Genomic DNA, 11,574 nt, shown 5'->3' with positions numbered 1-11,574 from the left:
TACTTTAAAGAGTCCTCTCCTGCTGATGTTCAGGTGTATATCAGTATGTAGTGTCTCTACTTTAAAAAGTTCTCTCCTGCTGATGTTCAGGTGTATATCAGTATGTAGTGTCTCTACTTTAAAGAGTCCTCTCCTGCTGATGTTCAGGTGTATATCAGTATGTAGTGTCTCTACTTTAAAGAGTCCTTTCCTGATGTTCAGGTGTATATCAGAACGTAGTGTCTCTACTTTAAAGAGTCCTCTCCTGCTGATGTTCAGGTGTATATCAGTATGTAGTGTCTCTACTTTAAAGAGTCCTCTCCTGCTGATGTTCAGGTGTATATCAGTATGTAGTGTCTCTACTTTAAAGAGTCTTCTCCTGCTGATGTTCAGGTGTATATTAGTATGTAGTGTCTCTACTTTAAAGAGTCCTCTCCTGCTGATATTCAGGTGTATATCAGTATGTAGTGTATCTACTTTAAAGAGTCCTCTCCTGCTGATGTTCAGGTGTATATCAGTATGTAGTGTCTCTACTTTAAAGAGTCCTCTCCTGCTGATGTTCAAGTGTATATCAGTATGTAGTGTCTCTACTTTAAAGAGTCCTCTCCTGCTGATGTTCAGGTGTATATCAGTATGTAGTGTCTCTACTTTAAAGAGTCCTCTCCTGCTGATGTTCAGGTGTATATCAGTATGTAGTGTCTCTACTTTAAAGAGTCCTCTCCTGCTGATGTTCAGGTGTATATCAGAACGTAGTGTCTCTACTTTAAAGAGTCCTCTCCTGCTGATGTTCAGGTGTATATCAGAACGTTGTGTCTCTACTTTAAAGAGTCCTCTCCTGCTGATGTTCAGGTGTATATCAGAACGTAGTGTCTCTACTTTAAAGGGTCCTCTCCTGCTGATGTCCAGGTGTATATCAGTACGTAGTGTCTCTACTTTAAAGAGTCCTCTCCTGCTGATGTTCAGGTGTATATCAGTACGTAGTGTCTCTACTTTAAAGAGTCCTCTCCTGCTGATGTTCAGGTGTATATCAGTATGTAGTGTCTCTACTTTAAAGAGTCCTCTCCTGCTGATGTTGAGGTGTATATCAGTACGTAGTGTCTCTACTTTAAAGAGTCCTCTCCTGCTGATGTTCAGGTGTATATCAGTACGTAGTGTCTCTACTTTAAAGAGTCCTCTCCTGCTGATGTTCAGGTGTATATCAGTATGTAGTGTCTCTACTTTAAAGAGTCCTCTCCAGCTGATGTTCAGGTGTATATCAGAAGTAAACAAAGTGACTAAAACCTCTCTAACTCACTACAGGAAAGTGAAATAAAAGGGATCATCATCCTGCACTCCAAGCGCCATTCACAGCTTTATTGAACACTAAACATCCTCAAAGTGCTGATGACAAACCAAGTCTTGTTTTAATTGCACAGAACACTGAGCCTACATGTGATCACTGAAGAATGAATGAGTGAACATAACGAGCCGTTAGGGTCCTGGGTGGGAAGAACAAATCATGGCGCTGTTCTTCAAGTACGCTGAAAATAAAGCAGAGCAAAAGACACTTTTTTCAACACTTGTTTAAATCAACATCGATCGAGTCTGTTTTTTTTTAACGATCCATTCCAAGAGTGCTCTGCTAAAATCAACATCCACCTTCCTTCAAATGAAGACAGTAATATTTAACATACAGTGTATTCAACAAGATCTCTTTCCATCCACACAAAGAGCCAGTACAGTAAAGCCTAATGACAGGGTGCTGTTAATGTATCCGTTTATAGTACAAGCAAAAAGGACAATGGGTGTTCCTGCACGTCGCCTACGAAGCACACACACGAGGCACAGAAAAAGAAAACTGGGAATAGGCACTTCTGTTTTTTTCTTTTTTTGTGTTTTCATCAAATCTCTTCCTCATTTTCTTCAGCCAAGCACACGGCTCTGTGTTAAGAGCATCATATTAATTTAAGCTAAATGAATAAGTTAAACAATTTCAGGTCACTATGATTCACCAACAGCTTAGCCTTAGGACGAGGGACAGATGCAGGACACGTAAGAAACACAAGATGGGCAGAATTTCTCCTTTTTTTATCCTCCTGCCTTTCATTCCTTCCCCAATAAATCATTTATCTAATGCCAATAACTTCATCCGGGCAGAGATGGACTTACACGTTCCATGCTGTTACACTTAGCCCCATCACTTAGTGTAATGATACAACAAGTAAGATTTAAATGGGACCCCAAAATCAAAAACACATATTTTCCATTTTACCTGTAGTGCAATTCATCCATTTAGATTCCTTTGAGCGCTCAAGACCTAGCTCATGACCTAGTTTCTCAAAATAGTCCACAGACCTTTTTGAGAGCAGTTTCATGCGGGAGGTATTTTCATTTTACCAAACTAAACCCACCAATAAGGAAGAAGCAGCTTCTCAAAGAGTACGTGCACGCTTCCTCTTTGCACGGTGATAGGGTCGGCAGATCATAAATGAAACTGCTTGAATAACTTGGGCATGATTTCTGGATAGAGACAGTTTTTAAGTATCTAAAAAAAAGTGTTATTTGGGGGTGTACTGTCCCTTAAAGCTGTGTATTAATTACAGGGAGAGTAAGGATTGTATTGGATGCAATATGACTTTCTTTCAGTGTGAGGGATTGGTTCTTTGCTACAGGCAAGTCATTAGTTAAACATTAAAGTCATGTGACTACACACACACACACTCCAGCTCAAGTCCTATATAGTTGCTGCAAAGAGCTCCAGATGTCTTCACACTTCTTCTCAAGCAAACCCAAAATGTTTCAGGAACTTCAGCGATCTCTCGTTAAGCAAGCAAGTCTGTGGGACCAAATGTATCAAACATGATGTGAAATCAGCCATCTTAAAGTGTGAGGGACGAGAGGAGGAAGGAGAGCCTTTGTCAAAACACGGGACAATAAATATGTACAGATGGATTTATGTTGGGCAAAGTGTGCCGGCGACACCAGGGAAGGTCAGGCAGGGATTTACACACTATGGTATCATTCCAGGGCTACAATATGTGTCGCTATACACAGCAGGATGTGGTTCACTAGGAGGAGGCAAAGCAAGCGTGCACAGCGCTGAAGAAGACGAAGATAAGCAGTCTCATCCTAACAGTTTGGCTTCCTTGTTTTGGCCCTTTTTTGGGTGCTGCTTGTTTTGTGCATTTTTGAAACGATGCAAGAAGAAATCACAATTAGTGCTAAATACTACAACAGGCTTTCAACTGTCTTCTTTATATCTTCCTCCTCTCAGTCTACCCTCCCCTCTCCAAATCTCAGTGAGTGGGTCACAACTCCTCCGACTCTTCCGTTCCTCGTTTCCTCTCCTTTAGTTTCTGTCTGGAGGATGAATGGAGGGGGGGGAGAGTGGATTTTCTCCGCTTCAGTTCCCCCTGTTTGTTGGTGGAAGGAGACAGGATGGTTTCAGGATGGTTTCAGGATGGTTTCAGGGTGGAGGTGGTGTGGAGGGTGGGGTTCAGACTCGTGGGGGTTTAGTTCCCCCCGCAGCAGGCTCGGTTGGAGTGGGCGTCCGGATCCTGGAGGTTCACTCCCCGGTGTCGCGCTGCATGTGTGGGGTTCTGGGTGTCTGTTTTTGGCATCTTTTTTGCTGCATTAGGACAGAAATGTGTTGACATAGAAACCAACATTAACACCAGACTCAGACTTTGTTGCTAGAAAGTACTAACCCAATACTCATTCATGAAGAATTAACAAAAAGGTTTGCAACTTGGTTTTGCAGGTTTGTGTTGGCATAGAAACCAAAATGAACACCAGACTCACTTTGCATATAGAAAGTAATCGGAGAGCGAAAATATCCACCAATGAAATAAATACTAATTCAAGAAAAAATAACAACGTTTTATATATCTTGATATTTTGAGGGCAAAAATCACATGTTCAGAGGGTCTGTTTTTGGCTTCTTTTTTTGCTTTAATAGACTAAGCAGTGTTTTGACATACAAACCTTTAGTTTAAAGAGTCCTCTCCTGCTGATGTTCAGGTGTATATCAGTATGTAGTGTCTCTACTTTAAAGAGTCCTCTCCTGCTGATGTTCAGGTGTATATCAGTATGTAGTGTCTCTACTTTAAAGAGTCCTCTCCTGCTGATGTTCAGGTGTATATCAGTATGTAGTGTCTCTACTTTAAAGAGTCCTCTCCTGCTGATGTTCAGGTGTATATCAGTATGTAGTGTCTCTACTTTAAAGAGTCCTCTCCTGCTGATGTTCAGGTGTATATCAGTATGTAGTGTCTCTACTTTAAAGAGTCCTCTCCTGCTGATGTTCAGGTGTATATCAGTATGTAGTGTCTCTACTTTAAAGAGTCCTCTCCTGCTGATGTTCAGGTGTATATCAGTATGTAGTGTCTCTACTTTAAAGAGTCCTCTCCTGCTGATGTTCAGGTGTATATCAGTATGTAGTGTCTCTACTTTAAAGAGTCCTCTCCTGCTGATGTTCAGGTGTATATCAGTATGTAGTGTCTCTACTTTAAAGAGTCCTCTCCTGCTGATGTTCATGTGTATATCAGTATGTAGTGTCTCTACTTTAAAGAGTCCTCTCCTGCTGATGTTCAGGTGTATATCAGTATGTAGTGTCTCTACTTTAAAGAGTCCTCTCCTGCTGATGTTCAGGTGTATATCAGTATGTAGTGTCTCTGCTTTAAAGAGTCCTCTCCTGGTGATGTTCAGGTGTATATCAGTATGTAGTGTCTCTACTTTAAAGAGTCCTCTCCTGCTGATGTTCAGGTGTATATCAGTATGTAGTGTCTCTACTTTAAAGAGTCCTCTCCTGCTGATGTTCAGGTGTATATCAGTATGTAGTGTCTCTACTTTAAAGAGTCCTCTCCTGCTGATGTTCAGGTGTATATCAGTATGTAGTGTCTCTACTTTAAAGAGTCCTCTCCTGCTGATGTTCAGGTGTATATCAGTATGTAGTGTCTCTACTTTAAAGAGTCCTCTCCTGCTGATGTTCAGGTGTATATCAGTATGTAGTGTCTCTACTTTAAAGAGTCCTCTCCTTTGTCAAAATAACCAACATAGTCACTTCACAAACTAACAAACGTTCAGTTATCTTGATTTCTTGATATTTTAAGGTCATAATAATGTCAATATCTATTTTCTTAAGTTTTCACGAGCTTGGTTGTGCACCTTTGATTTTTGGTAACTAGTAAAAATTCATTTTTTAAGTATTTTTACTATCTACAAGTCTCGTGTAAATGACAGGAAACTCACCAATAGCCAGGAAGAGCTCATTGACGTTCATGGCTGTTTTAGCAGAGGTCTCCATGAAGAGCAAGCCGGTGTCTTCAGCGTACGTCTGGGCGTCCTTTTTCATACAACACACACACATAGCCGGTTAAACACATAGACTGTATATATAAACAACGAGGTAATCAACGAGGTCAAATACAAGACTAGACAATAGCTACTTAATATGCACACACTCGCCACCAACTGGACAGGGGTGTGAATTACTAAATAATAGTTACAGTAGAGTACAGTAGATCGCCCTCAGTCGACCTGGCCACTAAGGATGTAATATAATGTGGGCCGCTGGTGGACATTTTGGCGCTGTTCCGAGTTGTGTTCTAATCTGTCAAAATGACGGACTGCTTTCAGAGGTTTCCGTCATTCTTGGAAAAATTACGTCATAGACGGAAAATACTCGGTTAACGCGACCTCTGGTCTAGAGGTCCATACAGTCTATGGTGCATAAAGAGGACTTTAATTGTAAAAGGGAGATCTAACCCAGTACCAGAATTGTAAAGTGAAAGCAAGGCTTAAAGGGGACCAATCCCAACGCTGACGGTGTCATTATTCTACAGCTATGACATTGTGTAATCAACATATTCTTCATTATGAATATGTTTTAAAAAAGGGATCTTTGGCTCTTTAAATCAGGGTATTTTTTATTGTTTGTTTGTAGCCTTTATTTAACCAGGTTAAAAAATCCCATTGAGATCAACGATCTCTTTTTCAAGGGAGACCTGCGGTACATTAGTTACACATAAAAACAACAGAAAACAAAAAGGACATCACAACATAATACAGGGGTATACATTAGCAACCTATTTACAGTGACAGGTATCCAATAACATTTCATCCAGCCGTGCTTTAAAACGATGCAAGGGAATCAAAATGCTCAGTTTCAATATTTTTTGCATGGTGTTCCAAGCCAGAGGAGCAGCGCACATAAAAGCTTTAGTACCTAAAACAGTCCTAGCACTTGGCACATGTAATAAAAACACATCCTGTGATCTCAGGCAATAGCTACTTGCCACTCTCCGTGAGATCAAAGAGCAGATATAAGTCGGTAGTTTACCCAGCATGGCTTTATATATGAATATGTACCAATGACTGAGCCTCCGACCAGTAAGTGAAGGCAGACCTGCCTTGGCATACAGGGTACAGTGATGAGTAAGTACTTTACAGTTAGTAACAAATCTCAGAGCACTGTGATGGGCGGCATCTAACCTTTCCAGGCAATGGGCAGGTGCATTCATGTAGATCAAATCACCATAGTCTAGCACAGGTAAAAAGGTCACAGTGACTAGCCTTTTCCTGGCGTCAAAAGAGAAACAGGACTTGTTTCTGAAAAAGAAACCTAGTCTAACCCTCAGCTTTTTAAGCAGATTAGTGACCTGAAGTTTAAAAGTAAGACAATCATCAAGCCAGATACCAAGGTATTTATAACAGGTAACCACTTGGAGTACTTGTCCTTGCATAGTCACAATATCCAAAGCAGTCTCTTGAGTCTTTTTAGGTTTAGAAAAGAGCATTACCTTGGTTTTCTCAACATTTAAAAGAAGCTTAAGTTCAGAGAGCTGAGTCTGAATAATGTTAAAAACAGCCTGTAATTTAACAACAGCCTCCTTAATGGAGGGACCTGCACAGTACATCACGGTATCATCCGCATAAAAATGTAAAGTAGCTTCAACCACATTTTCACCTAAACTATTGATGTAGATGGAGAATAAAAGTGGACCTAAAACAGAACCTTGAGGAACACCATTAGCAATGTTCAACCACTCAGAAGACAGCCCATCAAAATGAACACATTGGGACCTTTCAGAGAGGTAGTTCACAAACCACCCACTGCATGGCTGGATAAGCCAATACTGAGTAGCCTCTGCTTTAAGATGCGATGATCGATGGTGTCAAACGCTTTGGAAAGGTCAATAAATAGAGCTGCACAACTCTGCTTTTTATCTAAAATACTTGTAATGTCATTCACCACTTTCATTGTGGCAGTGATGGTGCTATGTTGCTTTCTGAAGCCTGACTGATGTTTAGACAGGATATTATTTGTACATAAAAACTCCTTTACCTGTTCACTCACTAGGCGTTCAAGAACCTTAGCCAGAACTGACAATTTCGAGATTGGCCTATAGTTATTTAAAATAGTTGCCTCCCCTCCTTTTAGTAGTGGCAGGACATACGCTGACTTCCACAATTTTGGAATTGTGTTTGTGCTGAGGGAGAGGTTAAAAAGAGTAGTGAGAGGTGGAGCAATAAAATCTGCAGCTATCTTTAAAAAGAAAGGTTCTACGTTGTCCGGGCCGGCCGGTTTCTTAGGATCTAACTTAGATAAAGCTTCATGAACAACATTTACAGTAAAAGGAGTAAAACTGAAAGGGTTTTCCAGACCACATTGTTCAGAGTCACCGACTGTGGTGTTCACAGAAGCAGAGTTAGTCACAGAATCAAACATAGAATCGCAGGACACAAAATGCTCATTAAAACAACATAGGATATTCACAACATGACGGGAGCTTGTTACCTCGTACTCCACTAGTCTCCTCTCTGCCAGGTCCGCCTTGTTCCCAGCCAGAGCGATCACGATGTTGGGACTGGCCTGCCTCTGCAGCTCCTTCACCCAGGCCTTCGCTCGCTCAAAGGTGTCCTAAACACACAGCAGGAGGTCAGAGAAACTACAACACACAGGTAAACACCAGGTACAGAGGACAGAGAAACTACCAACACACAGGTAAACACCAGGTACAGAGGACAGAGGTCAGAGAAACTACAACACACAGGTAAACACCAGGTACAGAGGACAGAGGTCAGAGAAACTACAACACACAGGTAAACACCAGGTACAGAGGACAGAGGTCAGAGAAACTACAACACACAGGTAAACACCAGGTACAGAGGTCAGAGGTCAGAGAAACTACAACACACAGGTAAACACCAGGTACAGAGGACAGAGGTCGGAGAAACTACAACACACAGGTAAACACCAGGTACAGAGGACAGAGGTCAGAGAAACTACAACACACAGGTAAACACCAGGTACAGAGGACAGAGGTCGGAGAAACTACAACACACAGGTAAACACCAGGTACAGAGGACAGAGGTCAGAGAAACTACAACACACAGGTAAACACAGAGGTCAGAGAAACTACAACACACAGGTAAACACCAGGTACAGAGGACGTCAGAGAAACTACAACACACAGGTAAACACCAGGTACAGAGGTCAGAGGTCAGAGAAACTACCAACACACAGGTAAACACCAGGTACAGAGGACAGAGGTCAGAGAAACTACAACACACAGGTAAACACAGAGGTCAGAGAAACTACAACACACAGGTAAACACCAGGTACAGAGGACAGAGGTCAGAGAAACTACAACACATAGGTAAACACCAGGTACAGAGGACATAGGTCAGAGAAACTACAACACACAGGTAAACACCAGGTACAGAGGACAGAGGTCAGAGAAACTACAACACACAGGTAAACACCAGGTACAGAGGACAGAGGTCAGAGAAACTACAACACATAGGTAAACACCAGGTACAGAGGACAGAGGTCAGAGAAACTACAACACACAGGTAAACACCAGGTACAGAGGTCATAGGTCAGAGAAACTACCAACACACAGGTAAACACCAGGTACAGAGGACAGAGGTCAGAGAAACTACAACACACAGGTAAACACCAGGTACAGAGGACAGAGGTCAGAGAAACTACAACACACAGGTAAACACCAGGTACAGAGGTCAGAGGTCAGAGAAACTACAACACACAGGTAAACACCAGGTACAGAGGACAGAGGTCAGAGAAACTACAACACACAGGTAAACACCAGGTACAGAGGTCAGAGGTCAGAGAAACTACAACACACACAGGTAAACACCAGGTACAGAGGTCAGAGAAACTACAACACACAGGTAAACACCAGGTACAGAGGTCAGAGGTCAGAGAAACTACAACACACAGGTAAACACCAGGTACAGAGGTCAGAGGTCAGAGAAACTACAACACACAGGTAAACACCAGGTACAGAGGACAGAGGTCAGAGAAACTACAACACACAGGTAAACACCAGGTACAGAGGACAGAGAAACTACAACACACAGGTAAACACCAGGTACAGAGGTCAGAGGACAGAAAAACTACAACACACAGGTAAACACCAGGTACAGAGGTCAGAGGTCAGAGAAACTACAACACACAGCTAAACACCAGGTACAGAGGACAGAGAAACTACAACACACAGGTAAACACCAGGTACAGAGGACAGAGGTCAGAGAAACTACAACACACAGGTAAACACCAGGTACAGAGGACAGAGAAACTACAACACACAGGTAAACACCAGGTACAGAGGACAGAGGTCAGAGAAACTACAACACACACAGGTAAACACCAGGTACAGAGGACAGAGGTCAGAGAAACTACAACACACAGGTAAACACCAGGTACAGAGCTCAGAGGTCAGAGAAACTACAACACACAGGTAAACACCAGGTACAGAGGACAGAGGTCAGAGAAACTACAACACACAGGTAAACACCAGGTACAGAGGACAGAGGTCAGAGAATGCTTTGCATTAACTTGAACTATCCCCTTTATTTAAAGCAGTATTTTGAACCTTACTCGTCAAATTATCAAGTTAGACACTCTGTCCAGATGTATTTCTCTGTCCCCTCTGCAAAAAGATGTATTGTCAGAAGAGCGTTGATGTTTAAAGCCCCAACAGACTGGAATACTTGACCTGCTGCTATCAGATCCCTGTCCTCATTGGGTACGTTTCAGCATTCTCATCTCTCTTTCAGCTGCTCTTGTTATTGATGAAACTGATCTATTTGACACTACTGTCTATCAAACTGTAATGATTGTATGGATTACTTCATGCATTTTACTTAACAGACTGCACGTGGTTTGTCCTTGTTTGTCATGCTTTGCTTTCTGTTATTTTGTTCATGTATGTCTGTAAGACGTTGCTTCTGTGTATACATTTCTATATACACAGGTAAACACCAGGTACAGAGGTCAGTGAACGTGTGCTTGAACAAAACATGAATATAGGAAGCTTTTATCAGCAGTTAGAGGACAAACTGCTCAGCAATGAGATGTGTAGTATACTGATAAATATTAATATTAATACCTGGTTGTCTGGGATGTTTTATAACTAATGATCTACTAGCGATGTAAGATTTCACCTCAAAAGAATCAGAGATACTTTTTTGATTTACTTCATTCTGTGGATGTAATCTGTGTATACTGTACCGGCTTGGTGATGTCGAAGACCACGATGGCGGCCTGAGCTCCTCTGTAGTACATGGGGGCGAGGCTGTGGTAGCGCTCCTGTCCCGCCGTGTCCCAGATCTCAAACTTCACCGTGGTGTCGTCTAAACACACCGACTGAGCCAGGAACGCCGCTGAGCGAGAAGGAGGGAAATGACAAGTTACCAGGTGCTCTTCAAACCTTTGAACCACAACAGCAAAACCATAGCAGCTTACAAACTGGTGCAGTATACACCCAGCTTCATTTATCCAGTCGTAAGGTCGCTATCTCTCTACATTTTCACTCTAACCATACTATTCAGAAGTCTTGTGAAGTATTGAGCACATGAGTGGATGAATGGTACTTGGATTAAAACGTGTAATTTCCTGAGCTCTGTCAAGATTAATTGAAGTATTCCTTTACAAACCACCTGACTTTTAGCACTCTTTTCCCCGCAGACACGACTTTAAACCATCAGTGTCACTATTGTGGGGATGTAGGAATGTACCTGTGTCTGGTGCGGAGCCTCCCTGCACTTTAAATCAATTGATTTGCCTTTTTATTTATCGTATTTTCTGCTGTTAATGCATTGTGCTCATGTCGGGTGATGCGCTCCCTGGAGCCCTCCTGTGGGGAAACTTGGAACTGCACTTAAATCACTTGGTGCTTTTTAAGCCATTTAAAATAGTTGTTCTCACTTTTAAAATACTTTCTGCCCTAGAAATGATTTTTAATCAGTATTACCATTATTTAGGGGCTGCATGAACACGAATTTGAGCATCCCTGCACACTTTCCTCCTATTTAAAACACTTTTCAGTGAGGTGCTGCAGCCTGCTTCTCTCCTGTTTCTCTGCCCCTATTTAAAACACTTTTCCTCCTAAAACACTTGCTAGAGGTGAAATCTCTATTTCAGCCCTGATTTTGGCACATCTTGTAAATTAGTTAAATTTACCCTCGTGTTTTTATTGAAGTCGCTGTTCATTGTTTGTTATATAAAGCAGATTTAATGATATCCTATGGACGCTGATGTGTGGATGTTGTGTCCTTTTGATAACTTTGTTGAGCTTGTTTTTAGCTGCATGT

General features: G+C 41.8%; 1 protein-coding gene across 1 annotated transcript; it reads right to left on the bottom strand.

The window, feature by feature from the left end:
* Positions 1–1,314: 1,314 nt before the first annotated feature.
* On the bottom strand, positions 1,315–11,271 carry LOC117495537 (ras-related protein Rab-5C-like). Its single transcript, XM_034146813.1, has 5 exons — positions 11,235–11,271; positions 10,493–10,644; positions 7,754–7,876; positions 5,206–5,299; positions 1,315–3,586 (listed from the first exon to the last, which is right to left on the bottom strand). The coding sequence occupies exons 1-5, from the start codon at positions 11,269–11,271 to the stop codon at positions 3,471–3,473; spliced, it is 522 nt and encodes a 173-aa protein (XP_034002704.1). The 3' UTR covers positions 1,315–3,470.
* Between the last annotated feature and the right edge of the window lie 303 nt (positions 11,272–11,574).

This window comes from Trematomus bernacchii, unplaced genomic scaffold (assembly GCF_902827165.1).
Source record: "Trematomus bernacchii unplaced genomic scaffold, fTreBer1.1, whole genome shotgun sequence".
Lineage (NCBI taxonomy): Eukaryota > Metazoa > Chordata > Actinopteri > Perciformes > Nototheniidae > Trematomus > Trematomus bernacchii.
Note: the sequence above shows the minus strand (reverse complement) of the source record. Positions and strands in the feature narration are given on the sequence as shown.

Bases quoted from the DNA above. Each gene is read 5' to 3' on its own strand.
- LOC117495537 (XM_034146813.1), bottom strand. From the start codon at position 11,271: ATGCTCAAATTCGTGTTCATGCAGCCCCTAAATAATG. The intron at 10,645-11,234 runs GTAATACTGATT...CTTCTCGCTCAG, and splicing joins CATGCAGCCCCTAAATAATG to CGGCGTTCCTGGCTCAGTCG. The intron at 7,877-10,492 runs GTACAGTATACA...CTGTGTGTTTAG, and splicing joins TCTTCGACATCACCAAGCCG to GACACCTTTGAGCGAGCGAA.